Source organism: Brachypodium distachyon, chromosome 5, assembly GCF_000005505.3.
Source record: "Brachypodium distachyon strain Bd21 chromosome 5, Brachypodium_distachyon_v3.0, whole genome shotgun sequence".
Lineage (NCBI taxonomy): Eukaryota > Viridiplantae > Streptophyta > Magnoliopsida > Poales > Poaceae > Brachypodium > Brachypodium distachyon.
The window spans coordinates 14,329,380-14,351,482 of NC_016135.3; the positions used below are offsets into that span (position 1 = coordinate 14,329,380).

Here is a 22,103-nt window from a genome sequence, read left to right on the forward strand (position 1 = left end):
GCCCGCGTGGCCCTCAACTCCCGGTTCTTCTGGTCCTTCTCCGAGAGAGGCTTCTTGGGAGCCCTCTCGCCTTTGTCGGCTGCAGAACTCTTGGAGCCTTTCCCTCTCTTGGGGGCTGTAGGCGCCATGGGGAATGTGGGCGGAGACTAGCAGGATTCAGGGGTGCAAGGAAGAATGGGGATGAGGAAGAAGGGCTGGGGGCTAAGTGTTTGCTCCTCAGCACATCGGTGGGGTTTTATAGTACCCCGGCGCTGAGCAACGGTCGCATCCGCACCCTACGGGTGCGCTGGGGATAACTACGCTTAAAGAGGGGGAATGCGGGACGTGGCCTTAACCACTCGCGATTAAGGGGAGGTTAGGGCGGAAATCTCGCCCCCACCACTCTGCCTGTAACGGCGGAGTCCTTGGAGTAATGCATAAACGGGAACCTGAAGCGACTCGGGACCCACGCGTCGGATAAGGGCGTAGCCGGGCAACCGACCACGAGTGATTTCGCCCGGGAACAGGCGTTGCCGGCCCACGCCCGGGGGTACTGTCGCACCCGTGGCACCCAGGGTACCACCGCTGCTTGACGCATGGGTCGCCTGACCTGCTCCCCGCAAGGATAGCACCCGGGGCAGCACCGCACAATCTACCCGGCGAGTCACCAGCCCCGCAGGGCTAGCCGGGCTGCAGGGCTTACCCAGGAAAGCGACGAGAGAATTCCCGCCTGGGCGCCCCTTGGGAAGGTCACTTGCCGGGGAGGGCGTTCCCGGGCGCAGGCACCTACAACAGGGACGGTACCCAGCAGACAGAGCATTGACGCCACGTGGCCGCCCGGCAGGCTCCCCGTATGCAGGGTTGGTCAGGGCGAGGAGTGTGGCACAAGCAAGCATTTAATGTTCTAACAGAAAGGTGATTCCCTGTCCAGTCTGCCCACAGCGACTGGCCCGTAGTGAATCTAGGGCACGTACCACCCTAGTTGCAGCGTTACGTACCGAGCATGCAAGCCAGCGCAACAAGGGCAAGCTGCCTAGGGTCTTTGCTCAACACTTGTCACCCGTGCACCAAATCACATGTGGCATCCCCTTGAGTATAAAAGGAGGACCATCGCCAACGGTCAAAGGGTTCGGTACTTACTAGCTTTAGCCCAGAAATAGCAAGTAGCACTTAGCAGGAAAGGAGAGAGCACCCAGGGACTCCCCCGGCAACTTGTAAATCCTAGTTAATTGGCTAATACAAGCTCAGAAGCAGGACGTCGGGTTTTACACCTCAGGGTGGCCCGAACCTGGGTAAAACGGTCTCGTGCATCTTCACGCTTGACATTGGCCTCGCCGGCAATCGCCGGAGCGATCCCCAACGCCCACTGCCGAACCAAAAAGGGGGTGCCTCACATCCCCGGTGTCTAAGCCCCAGGCTACGACATCGTGCTTGGCTGTCGGGGCAAGGATGTGGCCGACAACATATATAACAAATGCGATTTGGAATGCATCGACCTCGATAGTGGGTGACTCTTCGGTGAGAGGCCGTAACAAATAAACCTTAGCAGCTTTCAAGGTATGTATACCTTTCTGCCCATGGCTATTAGCGGCCTCCGTGTAGAATGCCATCAGTTCGGAGAATGCTGTTGAACCTTGGGACACGGGTTTGGCACCGATAGGCAGAGGAAAAATGTTCTTGACCGACGTCTCTGTCAAATCCAGCGTTAATGTATCCGGTACAACCAAGCGCATGGAATCAGCATCTAACTTCTGCATGAGCCAGGCGCTGAAACGGAGGCTAATTTTGGGGAGCATGTGAATTTGTTTCATACCCTGGAACCCCATCTGATCGACTAGACTCCGTTTATAATCATTGAACTGACCAACAACGGCACATACTTTTTGGATTGAGATTCTAGATGAAAATGTCAATCCCCCCATTGCACCAGTCTGAACAGCGGATTCCATGACATCACTCTCAGACCTGGGCATGCGATCCATCGTGTTTGTAGCTGATGTTGAACCTGGTCTAATTTGGAAAATAGAGTAACGTAAATAACTGAATACATTCAGGTGGGGGGTGTCGGACGGGGGTATCAGCTTTAATACAGAGAAAATACAGTAACGCGAACTGTGACAGTGCGGCACAGCGGAAAACAATATGGTTCATAGACAACATGGTTCCATTGAACAAAAATAACTTGGTAATCAGGAATGGGTATGAGCTTTCATACTGATAAAATGATACACTTGGGATTCAGTCACACAGGAGGGATTCTTCCATATATATAAACTGTAAGATCATGAATCCATCAAGTAGATATAGAAAGGAATCCTAAAATCTAAAAAACAGAAGACGAGGTAAGGTATTGGATCTATCTTCAGTAACGTACCTTTGGTTTGTGCGATGAGCTGTCTGCTGGTGAATTCAAAAACTCCCTGCCGGAAAAATATAAAGGCGACCCTGCTCGATTTTGCTGCTGGAACCTCATGTAAGATGGATGGATCAAGGGTTTTGTGAAGGTCTCGAGACTGTAGTGGAGATTATTCGGGTGGGGGAATTTGGGGTGGGGGGGGGGGGTGATGCGCCGACTGGGGAGAGAACCAGAGGGCATTGAAGTGCAGGATGTAGCGTCGGATGTGAAAAACCCCTGAGCAAGCAAATGGATGTAGTAACTCCTGGAGGTAAAGGAAATTCAAACTAATTGAGTAAACGTGGTACAATAAGAGTACGGACTGTGTCAGCTATGGCAAAAAAAGGAGAGACAACTTGGTTTGCGGTGTTCGTGTGTGTATGTGAACACGGTTCGGTTTTTTTTGGACCAGCGATGACTAGTCCAGGATAGGGGTCTGAAAAAAGGACAGGCCGTCCTCTTGGTACAGCATTAAATGGGCGCCATGAGTAAACGCGTGTGAACACAGCGAGTGAGCTTCCAGTTGTTGCGCGGCATCGAGTTAGGTTGAACTCGATCTACGCAATCCGATGACACCGCCGACAGATTTGAGAACGAGAGGCAAGATGGTGTCCTGGCCCAACAACTCAATCGACCCGGGCTCCATGCAGGTGAGTTCTACTCGTTAAAACTCGAATCGCGATAGCGGGAGTGAGATTGATATCGCAGGACATAAAATCCATGTTCATACTTCGCAGCTTGATGGGATTGAGCGACCACCGCCTAGACCAAAGGTGTTGGATGACCCCGAATTCAAGGGATTCGGTATAACAGAGGATGTTGGGTGCCACCATGGCCTGTTCGCCCGGCGAACGGTTTCTTACGAAGGAACTAACATAGGGAGGAGATTCTTCGCATGCGGTGCCCCTGAGGTGAGTTGTAATGTTAGTATTCGTATGTATGCGATGTTGGGTGCCACCGCCTGGCTGGATCTAATTAGCAAGTGGATGTTGCTTTTCAGGAACAAGGAGGGGATTGCGGATTCCGTGAATGGGTGGACCCTGAATGGCCTCCGATTATGAAAAGATCTTTGGCGCAGTTGTGGGGGGAGGTAGAAAGCCTGGAAGATTCATTCGAATCAAAGCAGATGAAGCTTTCTATAGATCTTGATAACCTGCATGCAGAGAATAGAGAAGTATAGGTTGATAAGGCTCTGGTCGAAGCGGAGAACTTGTGTCTGATGAAAGAAAGGAAACAACTGGCGGAATAGGAGAAGAAGATGATGCGGACTTTAGCTGAGAACACCGCTCTGAAGGAGAAAGCGATGGCGGAGAACGAGAGGAAGACGGTTGTTCTAGGTTTGGCATGTGCTGTTTCTGCTACCCTGGCGTGTGTGCTCGCTTTCGTTCTAAATCTCACTATCCAAAAATAGATGTTACGAAAGAAGTTGTCGTATTTTAGATTCAAGTTTTAGCAATTTGGTGACTGTGGTGTCTGTTCTATTATTCAAACCATGTGCGTGTGCATTTCTGAGTGTAATATCATCGCCACTTAATGTCATCAAATAGTTTTCAGGATTGGAGTTAATGAAACGGATTGAGCTTGCATGATGATAATGTAATCGTTGGCATGGTTGAATCCAGGTTTGTCGTACCAGCGGCCCACGGGGTCCCACTGATACGGGACGCGTGGGTCGCCAGTGACAGAGCCCCATCAGGAAGGCCTCCCGGGAAGCCATGAGTCCGGGAAGCCTGCTTCAAGGAAACGGCCCTTGGTGAAGGTGGAGCTAAGGGCCCGCATATAAGAAGCCCCGAGAACCCCGGTCCCGGGAAGCTGAAGAAACGCCTCCCGACAGGTAGCCGGGTGCGCTAGCAGGGAAGGGGCACCCCGGCAACCCACGCACGGGCATGCAGGCAGGGCCCGTGAAACAGTGAAGACAGGACAAGACGGCGGCACAGTGCATTTAATTCACCGACAGGAGTCTTATCAGCAGGCCTAGCCTTGCTTAGCAAGCCTAGGACGACTACCCTACGAACCATTTTTTCTACCGTGTATAGTGGACCGGGCGCTGCGTGGCATCCAACATGGATGAGCAGAATTGTATTTCATGTGGGTGTGACACGCGTCTAGGAAACATGTCACACTGCATGCAATGGCACTTGTGGTATCCCCTTGTCCACACAAGAAGGACCGATGCCACTGGTCAAAGGGTTCCGATCAGTCTTAGTTTGAGCCCTGGTTAGAGCCATCGCCCAGTAGCTCCTCGAGAACTCCCGGGACACCTGGTAAGCAACATATACAACCTTCAATACAACAAAGAGAAGGATGTAGGGTGTTACACCTCCGGGTGGCCCGAACCTGGATAAATTCGCGTGTACACACTTCGTGTCTATCGTCACACCGGTGATCGCCGGAGCGATCACCTCGCCCTCCACCGAACCAAAAAGGGGTGCTTGGCATCCCCGGTGCCGGAGACCCGTGCTCCGACATCTGGCGCGCAGAGAACTTCGAGTGACCGTCTAGGCGGCAGGTAGGGGGGGCGTGCAGAGAACTTCGAGTGACCGTCGGCATTATCGTCTTTAATCTCGCTATGTCGCCCAAGAAGGCAGACGAGCCCCGGGTCGACTTGCGCGACACCCTCGCCATGGCACTCGATCCCATGATGCCGCGTGCGCGTCGCAAGCATAGGGGGACCAGAGGTCCCATCCACGGCAGCAGCAGCAGTCGCCGCTGCCCCCTCCGCCTCCTCGGCCGTCAGCGGACAACAGGCTGCGGGGCCCAGCGTCGCCTAGCGTCGGAGCCAGCCGCGCGAGCGACCACAACGTCGCGCGTGCCAGCGAGCGGGTCCACTCGCGGGCTGAAGACGCACAGTGACAGCTGCGCCATGACCACGGCTCGTCGCGTGCGACGCCAACGAAGTCTCGCCCTACAATCCGAGGGCACCAGGTGACAGGGTGTAGGGCAGCCGATCGGAGAACCGGCAGCCTCCCGCCCAGACCCCGGCGGAAGCTATCATTGCCGCGCGTGTCCTGGTGCGCTACGAGCCACCGCAACGCATGCCGGTGCATGACGCGTGGAGCGCAGAGCTGGACGCGCTCCTCGCGCTCGCTGCTCAGCAGCCGCAAGGCGAGGGCGGCCCGGCTGGTTCAGGCTGGGGACAGAACCCGGGATGTGGAGACGCGCTCCGCATCTCGGGGCCAGGAAAACACCCTCCCCCGCCAGGAGGGCAAGGAGGCGGGGATCCCGTGGGGTCCTCGGACTCGTCACCAACCATCACGCAGGGTGATGCGTGAGGCGTCCTGAATGCCCGCCAGCAGGAAGACCTCCGCCCGCGCTTGGAGCACCGGCGCCGGCGTGAAGCAGAACGCCCGCACCCAAAGGAGCAGGAAGATGCTCCCTTGGGCGCCGATGACGGCTGCGCCGCGTTCACTCGCGAGCTGCCCCGGGTGACATGGCCCCACAAGTTCCGAGCACCAGCGCTCGGGACGTACGACGGGACCGTGAATCCCAAGGACTGCCTCCTGACCTACACGTTGGGCATGCACGCTATCGGTGCCGACGACAAGGTCAGGGCCAACTGGTTTCCGATTGTCCTCAAAGGATCAGCGATGACTTGGTTGCTCAACCTGCCCGCCGGGTCCATAGCCTCCTGAGCTGACCTGCACGAGCAATTCGTGAACGCGTTCCATGGCGGCTACAAGCGCCCGGGAACCATGGCGGAGCTGCACACGGTAGTGCAGAAACCGGGGGAGACGTTGCGGGACTTCTCTAACAGGTTCTCCAACCTCTCCTACTCCATCCCTGAGGCGGAAGCGGCCGCCATCATCAACATTTCAGCATGCCTTGCGTGAGTGTCTGGGACCCCAGATAGGCCGAAATATCGAGGCCTACATGGACGATATCGTCGTCAAGTCACGGCGTAGGGACTCGCTCGTCGGCGACCTGCAGGAGACGTTCAACAACTTCCGCAGGATCAAGTTCAAGCTTAACCCCGAGAAGTGCATGTTTGGTGTGGACTCGAGGCACTTGCTGGGCTTCCTGGTCTCTCACAGGGGAATTGAAGCCACCCACATAAGATCGAAGTGATTGAAAAGATGGAGGCACCCCACAAGGTTAGAGACGTCGAGCGCCTCAACGGGTGTGTTGCGGCGCTCGGGCGTTTCATCTCAAGGCTAGGCGAGCGAGCCCTGCCTTTCTTCAAGGTGATGAAGAAGAAGGGTCCAATCAATTGGACTCCCGAGGCGGAAGCGGCGTTCCAGGACTTGAAGCGATACCTGAAATCGCCGCCGGTCCTCGTCGCCACCAAGCCGGGCGAGCCGTTGCTGCCATACCTGGCAGCGACGGACCAGGTAGTGAGCTCCGTGCTCATTGCCGAGAGGGAAGAGCAAGTCCCAGGGGCTGAGACGGAAGGGCCGGGGGCTCCCGACGAGCTGAAGGAACCCCCAGCTACCACCTCTGCCCCTGGATCCGAGGGACAGCCCATGCAGGCTGCCCCCCGCAAGCGGCTAGTGTAGCATCCCGTGTACTTCGTTAGCATGGTGCTGCGTGATGCCTGGGTACGCTACCCGCAAGTCCAGAAGCTTCTGCTTGGGATCGTCAAGGAAGCTGCGCCATTACTTTCAGGCGCACAGCATCACAGTGGTGTCGGGGTTCTGCCTAGAGCGAGCCCTCACCAACCATGAAGCCACCGGGAGGGTGGCCGAGTGGAGGATGGAGCTAGCGGAGTTCGGGCAGCGTTTCGCAAACACCAAGAGCATCAAGAGCACCGATCTTGCCGACTTCGTCGCAGATTGGATATCGACGGGCATAGAAGAAGAAGAGCCGGAAGCGAGCCTTCCGGGCAGATTAGATGAGGGGTACTGGGTCATGTACTTCGATGGCGCCTTTTGCTTGCAGGGCGCCGGTGCCGAAGTGGTGATCGAGTTGCCCACTGGAGATCAGCTCAAGTTCATAATACAGCTCGACTTCGCCAACTCCACCAACAACACAGCAGAGTACGAGGGACTGCTTGCCAGGCTGCGCGCAGCGATCGCCCTCGACATCAGCCGCTTGGTTGTTCACGGGGACTCCCAACTCGTGATCAACCAGGTGAATAAGGACTACGACTGCCCCCAGATGGCAGCGTACGTGAAGGAAGTGCGAAAATGGGAGTCCAAGTTCAAGGGACTTCGATTTGAGGACGTGAAGTGCAAGGACAACTTTGTTGCGGATGAACTGTCCAAATGGGCAGCAGAACGCAGCAAGGTGCCTCCTGGGGTGTTCGTGCAGAGGCAGTCAAAGCCCTCTGTCGACCCCAAGGCAGTCGCCGGGGAAGACCCTCCGGCAACTCGAGGTGACACTGCAGCTGCGGGGGACCATGCAGCCAAGTTGGTGGCATACACTAGCCGAGAGCCACCACCCTGGGGGACGGATATCAATCATTACCTCAGGGACGGGACCCTCCCGGAGGAAGACATTGCCGCGGAGCGAGTAGCCCGGCAAGCTAAGATGTGTGCCTTGGTGGACGGGGAACTCTACCGGAGGCGTTCTAATGGAGTCATGCTCCTCTGCGTGCCCCGGGAAGAAGGGTGCACGCTATTGGTGGATATACATCGAGGCACATGCTCGCACCATGTGGCCTCCAGGGCACTAGCTGGGAAAGCGTTCCGGCACAAATTTTCTGGCCGACAGCACTAGCCGATGCCGAACAATTAGTCAAAACCTATGAAGCGTGCAAGTTTCACGCCAAGAAGAGCAACCAGCCAACGCAAGCCCTACAAGTCATCCCGTCCTCGTGGCCATTCGCGGTCTGGGGGCTGGACATTGTTGGCAAGTTGCCGAGAGCAGTTGTCGGCTACGAGTACTTGCTCGTGGCCATCGACAAAAGTTCTCGAAGTGGATCAAGGTGGAGCCTGTCCGAGCCGTCATGGCGTAGGCAGCCATCAAGTTTTTCAAAGGCATTGTGTGCCGGTTTGGTGTGCCTGACGGCATCATCACCGACAACGGCACGCAATTCACTAGTGCGGTGTTCCAAGCTTACTGCGAGGACATGGGCACTGAGATTCACTTTGCCTCTGTTGCTCATCTGAGGAGCAATTGGCAAGTTCAGCGATCCAACGCATAAGTGTTGTGGGGGCTCAAGACGAGAACCTTTGACAAGCTCAAGGGCCACGGGAAACACTGGGTTGAAGAACTCCAGCCCGTGCTGTGGTCGCTGCGGACCACACCAAGTCGGGCGACGGGCCAAATTCCGTTTGCCCTCGTCCACGGGGCAGAAGCTGTGCTCCCCCTAGAGCTCAAGTATGGGTCACCTCGGGTACGTGCGTACGGCGACAAGAGCCAACACACGGAGACGATTGATGACCTTACCTTCATCGAGGAGATTCGATGCCTGGCTGCTGTGCGAGCTGCAGGCTACCAGCAGGGGCTCCGTCTTTATCACGACAGGAGAGTCCGTCCCCAGGGGCTTGAGGTTGGAGACCTCAGCCTGCGCTGAATACAAGGAATGAAGATGGAAACAAGTTGACTCCAATCTGGGAAGGCCCTTTCCGGGTAGTGCAGGTGACCAGACCGGGGGCTGTCCGGCTGGAAACTGAAGAAGGCTTGCCGCTGCCCAATAGTTGGAAGATTGAGCACCTGCGCAAGTTCTTCTCGTGAAATGGTGTTGCCTTACCCATGGGTGACGCTGCGGCAGCGTGCCACTTTAAGCTAGTGTAGCCGGACAAGGCCCGATTGTAATCCGCTAGCACAAAGTTGAATAACGATAAGTGTTGCTTCAATGAATGTTGTGATTTGATGTTTAATGAGTGCTTCTGTCTCCTGCCCTAGGTGCACAGAATTGTCTCCTCATCCTTGGCTGTGAGCAGGGGGCTCCCGGAACCCCGAAAACCAAGCTCGTTGCCGGGATGTCTCGGAACGAGGCCTAGCAGTTGCCGAACCTGTCCGCAACGTGCTAGCAGTGCACCGTGGGAATATAAAGATGCTCTCACCCAAGTCTGAGGTTGACTCTTCTGTGCCCGGGGGCTGGGAGGCAGGAAGTTACCCAGTTTGAACTATTTTTTGTGCATTTCGAAATTTTTTACTATGCACCTTGGGCACTGCAGGAATCTGACATGCAGGGTAAAGATGAGGCGAAGGCACACTGTGATGCTCATGGGATTGTCACGGGTGTCATCGTCTTGCAAGTAAGTTGCACATATATGGCAATTACTTCGAGGCTTGATGCAGGAAACTGAGACACGGCCAATCCCTCCACGCGGTGACTGGTGGCCCCGCGCGTGTGAAGGCAAGGGCAGCGCTTCGGCTATTTAAAGAGACCGGGGCAAGGGCAACACTAGCAACGGGCAAGAAAGCAAGAGATGTCGCTGAGGGTGTTCCCACCATCGCGGCCCTGACACATCTCTTATGGAAGGACACCAGAAATGGCGGTGAAGTGGGCGAGGGGCGTCGCGAAGATGCTGTGGTGGTGCATGCCTCCGCGCATGCCGCTAGAGGGTGCACTGCCATAGCGTCCTTGTTACAGCCCTCAACGAGGTGTTTTAAGACCAAAGAGAGCGAAAAGCTAAGTACTTTGTTTTGGGTCTTTAGCTCTTCCTTTAGTGACACTGGTTTGCTGAGGTAAGCTTGGTCCTCGTCTTGCCGGAGCGTAGGAAGGACGCTTGCGGGGTGATGATGCCCCCCACACGTGGCTCGCGGGTCCATCCCGGAGGCGTGGGTGCTGGGGTTGTTAACTCGCAGGCGGAGTGACTAGCCGCTGCTACCTGGTCCTAGGTCGGCATCGCGGGTCCGTCCCGGGTCCCTAGTCTAGCCAAGCACGTGGTTGGCGAGTCACCGGATACGCAAGGCTAAAGCACGAGAAGGACAGAGCCCCTCCCCGGCAAGCTAGTCTTAGACAAAGAAGCAAGTAAAAGTAGCATTCGATATATTGAAGCATGAGCAAACGAGTTAACAAGTAGCACTTGTGATGATAAGGGAAAGCTAACATAAAAAGTTCTAAGGCGCCATGCGCCACTTGCAGCAAATAAAAACAACTACAGGCAATTATGCAGGAGGTGCTCCTGGGGCGGCTGCGTCGGTGTAAGGTGCATCCTTGGCATCGGGGGCTTCTCCGGCAACCTCCTCAGCAGTGATTTCGTCTTCTTCGACCTTGCCCTGCATCCGTGCCACCATCCCATCCACAACGCCGTGCACCGCTTCCCGCTGGGTCTTGGCCTCCTCCTCGTCCGACCAGGCATCGAAGACCAAGTCGAACGGGAAGTCGGGGTGGGCGGAGTGGACCTGAGTGAGGATCTGCCCGGCGATGCTCGGCTGCAACGCCGACTTGCCGGTCCCCGAAGGCCGTAACACAGCTTTGCAGGCCGCTCAGCCGGCCGACGAAGTCTGCGAAGAAAGAAGTGAAGCTGCCAATGTCCGCCCCGTCGAAGGAAGCTACAGGGATGTCGAATCCCTGCAGCGCCTCCACCGCCGAGTCAGCCAGCTTCTTCAGCCTGGCCACCTCTCCTGTCCTGCGGGCCCGCAGCTCGGTGCACGCACCGTGGGCCTCCTAGGCCTGTTGTTTGTGCTCCCGGCACTCAGACATCAGCCTTCTGATCTCGTACGCCTTCTTGGTGTTGTTGTCGTCGACTAGCCGGAGTTCCTACCGCACCATGTCGATGTTGCCCTCAAGGGACGATCTGGCATCTTGGGCGGCCTTGAGCTGCCCCGCAAGCTCAAGTTCCTGGGAGCGAGCCTGGTCTGCAGCTCCTTCTCCCGGCACGCTGAGGCTTCAGCTGCTGTTGCAGCCGCTGTCTCCAGCTCTCCGACCTCGCGGCGGAGGCGCTAGATCTCCAGGGAGTAGTTGGACAGTAAGTCCGTCTTCTCCCGAAGACGCCCCTGGAACGAGTTCAGAGCCGCTTGGTGCTCCTCCTCACTCTTGGCGTGTGTGGCCTTCACCAGCTCGAGCTCCCACCGGTGCTCTTGCTGGAGAAACCACAGCTGCTGGAGGACCTGCGCATCCGGCACCCCTTGCACAGCAGGCGTTGCCCCGGCTTGCCGCGCTTGCTGGAGCTCCTCCCGGAGCCGCTGCAGAGCTGCTCCTCTGACTCCCGTCGCGCTGCGCCCAGTTCCGCCACTACGAGGGCGTGGTGCTGCTACGCGTCGTTGAAGAAATCGATGAACATCCGCTGCTGCTACTGGATGTTGTCGATCACTCTGTGTCCCTACTGGAACACGCTCGGGTCGAAAGTGATCCGACCCCATGTCCGCCCGACGACCTCCCCTGCACCCGGGCTGAAGGATGCTTCGGCGGAGGAGGAGGACCCTGCCACAACCGTCTGTGATCCTGAGGGCGCGTCGGGATTGGACGACGCGCCCCCGGCCTGGCCAAGCCTTGCTGCTCCTTGCCCGTCCAAAGAGGCGGGCTGGGGGCTTCTCCAGAGTGCCACCGCCTGCTCTGGCTGGCGGAGGCTGCTCCGCGTCACCTGCCACAGATGGTGCCCCCTGCGTGGCGTCACCTGCGCGCAGCAATCGTGGCCCCGGCAGGCGCCGTGGCTGATTGCTGAAGGGCTCCGACGGAGGTAATCTCCGTCGGAGCATCGTCGTCGACCTCGCCGGTGAGGTCGATTACCCGCCCCTCGGTGGGCGCGGGCGCTGCCGGAACACCCCTGGCAACTGCATGAAGAGCACCTACGTCAAGTATGGGAGATGGCACGCATGGGTAAAAGAAATGTTGGAACTCACACGTACCCTCGGGTCCCCAGCGGTTGCTGCCACCGTCACAATAGCCGCGACAGTGGCATCTCGGTCGCCACCGTCTGATGCCGGGCGAGGCTTTTTGGTCGGGGCTGCTGGCGACGTGCTGGTTTGCCCCCTCTTCCTCGACGAACTTGGAAGCGCAAAAACAAATTAGTCAGGTACTCGAAAAATTTACGAAATCGCAAGTGTTCTGGACAATGTTGTACTCACCCTGCCGGCTTGAGCTTGAGCACCCTGTCCGCTAGGATGCTCCTCGCCGGAGGGCCGCTCCGCGCAGGTAAGACTGGAGGAGCCGCCGGGGTAGTCGGGGTGGCTGTTGCAGCCGCGTCGCTGCCGCCGGAGGCCCCAGCCCCCATGTCGCCGTGAGGCTCCTGAGGCTGCGGGCTGGCCTCCTGCCTGCTCGCCCGCTCCGCCGCAGACCACCTCACCAGGGGAACATTGTCTTCCTTGTCCTCCTCCTCCGGCACGACCCCTCCAGCTGCCGGGGGAGCGTCGCCATCATCGTCGTCGTTGTCGCTGAGGTCTCCTCCGACGCCCACTGAGAAGTCGTCGAAATCTGAGCCCTCTGGCCTGGCGGAGGTCTGGCCTTGGCCCCCCTTCCCCGGGTCGGCGGCCGGCTCCTTGCCCCTGCGGAGCCTAGGCTGCGGGGGGGGGGGGGAGGGTTGCGCCGAGGGGTCCTCCATGATCCCCCACTCATCGCAGAGTGGGAGATCCCGGGCTCCCTGGTTCGGGATCCCGGCATGGAGCGGGTGCGCTCCAAGCGGGATCAGTCGGTAGGGTTTGTCCTCGCCAGTGATGCCCTTCACCCAGAACTGCACTTCCTCCGGGAGGAAGTCTGTGCGCTGCAGCCGGGTCCGGTCGCCGGACCCGGTGTACTCCACGCCGGATGTGAGCGCCGCTGCAGGGGAGCCACACGCCTCCCAATGAAGTGGCGTGCCACATCCGTGTCCGTGAGCCTAGCCTCACGGAGCTCCTTGATCTTGCCACAGATTGGGGCCAGCTCCTCGTCCTTCTGGTCACGGTGCGTCTAGTCGTCAGATCCCTTCGGAGGCCCGAGGGGCTCCTCGTGGAACTCCTGGAGCTCGTCGGTGCGCACCCAGCACCAGTCGCGGCGCCATTCGTGCTCGATCTTCTTCTTCCCCAGCTCGATGAACTCCGACTTGATCCGGTCGCGGAACCGGAATACCACTCCCGAGGACAGGGGAGCCTTCTTCTCCACCCTCGGGTAGTAGTAGTGGCGAAATAGAGCCACCGACGGCATCACCCCCACGAACGCTTCACAAAGGTGTTGGAAGACAGCCAATGTGAAGAACGACGTGGGGTGAAGTTGGACCATGATGAGCCCTAGGTCTCCATGATGGCTGAAAGGAAGTAAGAGTGCGGCGGCACGAACCCGGCTAGGATGAACCTCCCAAAGATCCGGAAGTACTATTGGTCGCGCTCCGCGACGACGGGGAGAATCCGCGTCGGCTCGTACTCGTTCTGCTAGGTGGCCAGCACCAAGACCAGCTTGTCTACCCCCTCGCCATTGTACCCGGGGCAGAAGAAGGCGAACTTAGCCCGCATCTACTCATCTTTTGGGCTCGGTCCGATAGCTCATTCTTGCTGGTCTTCTCGCGCTTTTCCCCTTTGCTCGTGCTCCCCTTGGGACGGTTCTGGCCCTTGGAAGACATCGACGGAGGTGGGGAGGTGATTTGGTTGGCGTTGGAGCATGGAGAGCTTGGGAGGACGCAATGGCAGGAGCAAGAGGCAGTGGGGAGTGCCCGCCGCCAGCCTTGGGTATTTATCGGGGCTGGCAGGCTGCAATGGACACCCCCACGATCGACAGTAAAGTGCCCTAAAGAATCGGAGATTAAGAGGGGGCTGCGTGACGTGGCCTTAACTCTCTAGTGATTAAGGGCGATAAGGCACGAAATTGTGCGCCCGACCGTGTCGCTCAGAAGAAGGGAACCGTAAATGCGGCCCGCGAGGCCGGGTGCTAGGGGGACTCCCCTTGGGACCCACGCGTCGGATAGGACGACTACCCTACGAACCATTTTTTCTACCATGTACAGTGGACCGAGCGCTGCATGGCGTCCAGCATGGATGAGCAGAATTGTATTTCATGTGGGTGTGACACGCGTCTAGGAAACGTGTCACACTGCATGCAATGTCACCTGTGGTATACCCTTGTCCATAAATGGAGGACCGATGCCACCGGTCAAAGGGTTTCAATCAGTCTTAGTTTGAGCCATGGTTAGAGCCATCGCCAAGTAGCTCCCCCGGAACTCCCGGGACACCTGGTAAGCAACATATACAACCTTGAATACAACAAAGAGCAGGACGTAGGGTGTTACACCTCCGGGTGGCCCGAACTTGGATAAATTCGCGTGTCCACACTTCGTGTCTATCGCCACGCCGGCGATGGCCAGAGCGATCACCTCGCCCTCCACCGAACCAAAAAGGGGTGCTCGGCATCCCCGGTGCCGGAGACCCTTGCTCCGACAAGGTTGTTTTCGGCTGCGATTTGGCTGTTTGCTTAACGCGCCTACCGCATATGTTTCGAGGACGCCGTTTCTCTATATTATGAGTTTTGGCCGCCGGTGGAAATGGGTGACGCAAGATCTAGAATTTACAACTTATGCGGCATGTAATCCGGGTAGCATTAAGCAAATGAAAAATTTCCGTTTGGAAGCATCAGGAGTGGAAATTGATTGAACTAAGTTTGGAAGCATAGACACGCAAGCACGCGCGCGCGCGCACACGCACACGCAAATATCCCTCGTACTTATCCTACTAGTTATACGCTCACGACCAACCTAAACACACAGAATACAATATGCTAGATCTGGAAATTATCTTCGTCGCTTGTCCAGTCAAAGGCTTCGTCGTCGTCTTCTTCATCTTCTTCGTCGGAGGAAATGACAATGATTTCAGTCTGGCGGCTGACATTTTGGTTCGAAGGGGGGACTTGAGGTGAGCTTTCGCCAACGTGGTTTGCTATGGCTCACCTACAGCCTTCCCCTCTCTGCCTGGACGAAGATCTTGGCGCTGCGAAATGGCAATGGACTCCTGCAAACCCGCATTGAACAGAACCATGTACGCAGCTCGTGCGGCCGGATCAGCTTCAAACAAGAGGATGGTCCTATTGGAAATATGCCCTAGAGGCAATAATAAATTTGTTATTATCATATTTCATTGTTCTTGATAAATGTTTATTGCCCATGCTATAATTGTATTGATTGGAAACTCAAATACATGTGTGGATAAATAAACAAATACCGTGTCCCTAATACGCCTCTACTAGATTAGCTCGTTGATTAAAGATGGTTAAGGTTTCCTAACCATAGACATGTGTTGTCATTTAATAACGAGATCATATCATTAGGAGAATGATGTGATGGACAGACCCAAACCTAAACATAGCTTTTGATCGTGTCACTTAAGTTTAAGTTGCTTATGTTTTATTATGTCAAGTATTATTTCTTTAGACCATGAGATCATGCCACTCCCTAGTACCGGAAGAATACTTTGTGGGCATCAACCGTCATCTCGTAACTGGGTGATCATAAAGGTGTTTTTCAGGTATCCCAGAAGGTGCTTGTTGGGTTGTATGGATCAAGACTGGGATTTGTCACTCCTTGTGACGGAGAGATATCTCTGGGCCCTCTCGGTAATATAACATCCTAATGAGCTTGCAAGCATGCGACTAATGTGTTTAGTTGCGGGGGTATTATATTACGGAACGAGTAAAGAGAACTTGCCGGTAACGAGATTAAACTAGGTATGGCGATACCGACGATCAAATCTCGGGCAAGTAATATATCGCGAGACAAAGAGAATTGGATACTGGATTAATTGAATCCTCGACATAGTGGTTCAACCGATGAGATCTTCGTGGAATATGTGGGAACTATTATGGACATCCAGGTCCCGCTATTGGTTATTGATATTTGATCATGTCCACATATTCTCGAACCCGTAGGGTCACACACTTAACGTTTCATGTTGCTTGGGTTAGATGAGATAAATGATGATGATATCGAATTATGATTCGGAGTCTTGGATGGGATCCTAACGCAACGAGGAGCTCCGGAATGTTCCGGAGATAAAGATTTATATATGGAAAGTTGTTTTCAGGGTTCTGGAAAGTTTGGAATATTTCCCGGTTTTGACCGGGAAGCTTCTAGAAGGTTCCGGAGGGATCCGGAGGGTTCCACCTTGAGGCCCACCTATCCCTGGGCTAAATGGGCCTGTGAGGGAGCACCCTGGCCTTAATGGGCCGAGGGGCTAGCCCACAGGGCCCATGCGGCCAGGAGGAGAGTCCTGGCCGCATGAGAGTCCTGGCCGCCGGAGAGTCCTGGCCACGGGATAGTCCTGGCCGGCCACGCCTCCTCTACCCCTATATAAATAGAAGGGGGGGCAAGGGAGAGAGACACCCCAAGATTTCAGTTGGATCTCTCTCCCCTGAGCCCTCCTCTCCTCCTCTTCTCACGCGCACGGCGTAGCCCTGCCCGTGAGAATATTCACCATAGTCACCACGCCGTCGTGCTGCCGGGATCTCGTCTACCTCTCCCTCTCGCTTGCTGGATCGAGGAAGGAGGAGACAACGTGAAGCTGAACGTGTGGATACCAAGGAGGTGCTGTCCGTTCGGCACTGAGATTGATCTCATTGAAAGTTTCACTACACCAACAACGATCTCGTGATCGTAACGCTTAGCGGTCTACGAGGGTATGGTGTTCATGATCCCTCTCGTTACATACATCTAGTATATATATTCTTGGGTTTTCTTCCGCACTTCTCGTAGGAAATTTTTTGTTTCCTATGCAACGAACCTAAGCAATTTGTATATCACCGTTGTGGCTTTTGCGTAAGTAAGAACGGTTCTTTTAGTGCAGCCCCTAAAGCCACGTAAAACATGCAACAACAAAGTAGAAGCGTCTAACTTGTTTTTGCAGGGGCATGTGATGTGGTATGGCCAAGATATGATATAATATATTTGATGTATGAGATGATCATGTTTTGTAATATTTCACGACTTGCATGTCGATGAGTTTGGCAACCGGCAGGAGCCGTATGGTTGTCTCATTAATTATTGTATGACCTTCGTGTCAATGATTTAATCGCCATGTAATTGCTTTACTTTATCGCTAGTAGTAGCAATAGTCGTAGTACCAATAGTTGGTGGAGGCAACTATACATGACGCCCGAGGACCTAGGCGCCATGCTGGTGATGATGGAGATCATGCCCGTGCTTTGGAGATGGAGATCAAAGGCACACGAAGAGAAGGCCATATCATGTCACATTATTTATGCATGTGATGTTTATCCCTTTTTATGCATCTTATTTTGCTTAGTTGACGGTAGCATTATAAGATGATCCCTCATTGTTAATATCAAGATAATAATGTGTTCTCCCTTAGTATGCACCGTTGCAAAAGTTCGTCGTTTTGAAGCACCACGTGATGATCGGGTGTTATAAACTCTACGTTCGCATACAACGGGTGTAAGCCAGTTTTACACATGCAGGAATACTTTGGTTAACTTGACGAGCTTAGCATGTACAGACATGGCCTCGGAACACAAGGAACCGAAAGGTTAAACATGAGTCATATGAATGATGTGATCAACATGCTGATGTTTACCATTGAAGCTACTCCATCTCACGTGATGATCGGACTTGGTGTAGTGGATTTGGATCATGTGTCACTAAGCAACCCGAGGGATGTTGATTTTAGTGGGAGTTCATTAGTAATTTGATTAGCTTGAACTTATTATCATGAACTTAGTATAATTGCCTTTGCAAATATGCTGTAGATCAATGGCTCGTACTACGTTCAATATGAATACTCTCCTAGAGAAAGATAAACTGAAGTCCAATGGAAGCAACTTTACGGACTGGTTCCGGAATGTGAGGATTATCCTCGAAGCTGCCAAAAAGGCTTATGTTTTTGATGCAGCGCTTGGTGCAGAACCCGCAGCAACTGAGTCTGCTGACGTTAGGAACGTTTGGCTGACTCAATCTGAGGACCACAATGTAGTTAGGTGCGTCCTCTTGCTTGGTATGGAACCTGAGCTCCAAAAGCGTTTTGAGCACCACTCGGCATATGCTATGATTGGGGAACTGAATACTTTATTTCAGACCCAAGCCCGTGCGGAGAGGTATGATGCCTCCGAAAGGTTCTTTAACTGCAAGATGGAGGAGAACAGCTCCGTTAGCGAGCACGTGCTCAGAATGTCTGGGTACGCCGACCGCCTGAGACAACTGGGAATTGAGATTCCTAATGAATTAGGCATTGACCGGGTTCTTCAGTCACTACCACCTAGCTATAAAAGTTTTGTGGTGAACTACAATATGCAAGGGATGGATAGGACACTTCCTCAGCTCCTCGCGATGTTAAAAACCGCGGAGGTGGAAATAAAAAAGGAGCATCAAGTGTTGATGGTCAATAAGACCACCAGTTTCAAGAAGGCAAAGGGTAAGAAGGGAAATTTCAAGAAGGGTGGCAAAACTGTTGCCACTCCCGCGAAGAAGCCCAAATCTGGACCTAAGCCGGATACTGAGTGCTTCTACTGCAAGGGGACTGGCCACTGGAAGCGTAACTGCCCCAAGTACTTGGCAGATAAGAAGGCTGGCAACGTCAAAGGTATATTTGATATACATGTTATTGATGTGTACCTTACTAGTACTCGTAGTAGCACCTGGGTATTTGATACTGGTTCAGTTGCTCACATTTGTAACTCGAAACAGGAGCTACAGAATAAACGAAGACTAGCAAGAGATGAGGTGACTATGCGCGTCGGGAATGGATCAAAAGTTGATGTGATCGCCGTCGGCACGCTCCCTCTACATTTATCTTCGGGATTAGTTTTAAACCTTAGTAATTGTTATTTGGTGCCTGCGTTAAGTATGAACATTATATCAGGATCTTGTTTAATGCAAGACGGTTATTCATTTAAATCAGAGAATAATGGTTGTTCGATTTATATGAGTAATATCTTTTATGGTCATGCACCACTTGTGAATGGTTTATTTCTATTAAGTCTCGATAGTAGTGACACACATATTCATAATGTTAATGCCAAAAGGTGCAAAGTGGATAATGATAGTTCAACATATTTGTGGCACTGCCGTCTAGGTCATATTGGTATAAAACGCATGAAGAAACTCCATTCTGATGGACTACTTGAATCACTTGATTTTGAATCATTTGATACATGTGAACCATGCCTCATGGGTAAGATGACTAGAACCCCGTTTTCAGGCATAATGGAACGGGCCAGTGACTTGTTGGAGATCATACATACTGATGTGTGCGGACCAATGAGTGTTACAACGTGCGGTGGATATCGTTACTTCCTAACCTTCACAGATGACTTGAGTAGATATGGGTATATTTACTTAATGAAAAACAAGTCTGAGACATTTGAAAAATTCAAGGAATTTCAGAATGAAGTGGAGAATCATCGTAACAAGAAAATTATATTTCTACGATCGGATCGTGGAGGTGAATATTTGAGTTACGAGTTTGGCACGCATTTAAGACAATGTGGAATTGTTTCACAACTTACGCCGCCTGGAACACCACAACGCAATGGTGTGTACGAACGTCGTAATCGTACTTTATTGGATATGGTACGGTCTATGATGTCTCTTACTGATTTGCCACTGTCGTTTTGGGGTTATGCATTAGAGACAGCCGCATTCACTTTAAATAGGGCACCATCTAAATCCGTTGAAACGACACCGTATGAATTATGGTTTGGCAAGAAACCTAAGCTGTCCTTTCTTAAAGTTTGGGGATGCGAAGCTTATGTAAAAAGGCTACAACCTGATAAGCTCGAACCCAAGTCGGAAAAATGCGTCTTCATAGGATACCCTAAAGAAACAATTGGGTACACCTTCTATCACAGATCCGAAGGAAAAGTGTTTGTCGCTAAGAACGGGTCCTTTCTAGAGAAGGAGTTTCTCTCGAAAGAAGTGAGTGGGAGGAAGGTAGAGCTCGATGAGGTTATTGAACCTTCTCTCGAATTTGAGTGTAGCGCAGCACCAGAAACTGTTCCCGTGCATCCTGCATCAGCTAGAGAGGAAGCTAATGATAATGATCATGAAGTTTTGAATGAGACAACTACTGAACTTCGCAGGTCGACGAGAACACGTAATACTCCTGAGTGGTACAATGTTCGTGTCATGAATGTCATGTTGTTGGACAACGATGAACCTGCGAATTATGAGGAAGCGATGATGAGCCCAGACTCCGAAAAATGGTTAGAAGCCATGAAATCCAAAATGGGATCCATGTATGAAAACCAAGTATGGACTTTGGTAGACTTACCGAATGACCGAAAGGCCGTTGAGAACAAATGGATTTTCAAGAAGAAAACAGATGCTGATGGAAATGTTACCGTCTATAAAGCTCGACTTGTCGCAAAAGGTTTTCGACAAATTCAAGGAGTTGACTACGCTGAGACTTTCTCACCCGTAGCGATGCTAAAGTCTGTTCGGATTATGTTAGCAATTGCTGCATTTTTCGATTACGAAATCTGGTAGATGGATGTCAAAACCGCGTTCCTTAATGGTCACATTGAGGAAGAGTTATACATGGTTCAGCCCAAAGGTTTTGTCAATTCTAAGGATGCTAATAAGGTATGCAAACTTCAGCGTTCCATTTATGGGCTGAAGCAAGCATCTCGGAGTTGGAATCTCCATTTTGATAAGGTGATCAAAGGGTTTGGATTTGTCCAAACTCACGGAGAAGCTTGTATTTACAAGAAAGTGAGTGGGAGCTCTGTAGCATTTCTAATACTGTATGTGGATGACATATTGCTGATTGGGAATGATATAGAACTTCTTAAAAGTGTTAAAGGCTATTTGAATAAAAGTTTTTCAATGAAAGACCTTGGTGAAGCAGCTTACATATTAGGCATCAAGATTTATAGAGATAGATCAAGACGCCTGATAGGACTTACACAAAGTACATACCTTGACAAAGTTTTGAAAAGGTTCAAAATGGATCAAGCAAAGAAAGGGTTCTTGCCCATGTTGCAAGGTAAGATATTGAGTAAGACTCAGTGTCCAGCTTCGGCAGAAGATAGAGAAAAGATGAATAGTATCCCCTATGCCTTAGCCATAGGCTCTATTATGTATGCCATGCTGTGTACTAGACCAGACGTGTGTCATGCTGTTAGTTTGACTAGCAGGTACCAAAGTGATCCAGGAGTGGAACACTGGACAGCAGTTAAGAATATCCTTAAGTACCTAAAAAGGACTAAAGAAATGTTTCTCGTTTATGGAGGTGACGAACAGCTCGTCGTAAAGGGTTACGTCGATGCTAGTTTTGACACTGATCCGGATGACTCTAAGTCTCAATCCGGATACGTATTTATTTTGAATGGTGGTGCAGTTAGCTGGAGGAGTTCCAAGCAGAGCGTTGTGGCAGCATCAACAACTGAAGCGGAATATGTGGCTGCTTCAGAAGCGGCACAGGAAGGAGTTTGGATGAAGGAGTTCATATCTGAACTTGGTGTGGTTCCGAGTGCGTTGGATCCCATGGACATCTATTGTGACAACACTGGTGCCATAGCCAACGCCAAGGAGCCGAGGTCTCACAAGAATTCCAAGCATATTAAACGCCGGTTTCACACTATTCGTGAATATGTCAAGGATGGTGACATAAAGATTTGCAAAGTACATACGGATCTGAATGTCGCAGACCCGTTGACTAAACCTCTTCCACGAGCAAAACATGATCAACACCAAGACTCCATGGGTGTTAGATTTATTACAATGTAAACTAGATTATTGACTCTAGTGCAAGTGGGAGACTCTTGGAAATATGCCCTAGAGGCAATAATAAATTTGTTATTATCATATTTCATTGTTCTTGATAAATGTTTATTGCCCATGCTATAATTGTATTGATTGGAAACTCAAATACATGTGTGGATAAATAAACAAATACCGTGTCCCTAATACGCCTCTACTAGATTAGCTCGTTGATTAAAGATGGTTAAGGTTTCCTAACCATAGACATGTGTTGTCATTTAATAACGAGATCA

At 52.7% G+C, this 22,103-nt stretch overlaps 1 protein-coding gene across 1 annotated transcript; it reads left to right on the forward strand.

Moving 5' to 3' along the window:
- Window positions 1-2,979: 2,979 nt before the first annotated feature.
- LOC104581371 lies at window positions 2,980-21,441 on the forward strand (the record flags this gene model as incomplete). The annotated part of the gene is made up of 9 exons (XM_010228844.2): window positions 2,980-3,024; window positions 3,112-3,285; window positions 3,375-3,548; window positions 3,624-3,701; window positions 17,905-18,024; window positions 18,121-18,691; window positions 19,553-20,469; window positions 20,764-20,984; window positions 21,396-21,441. Coding segments are annotated over exons 1-9 (2,346 nt in total), but the record flags the coding sequence as incomplete, so codon positions are not given.
- Window positions 21,442-22,103: the final 662 nt, after the last annotated feature.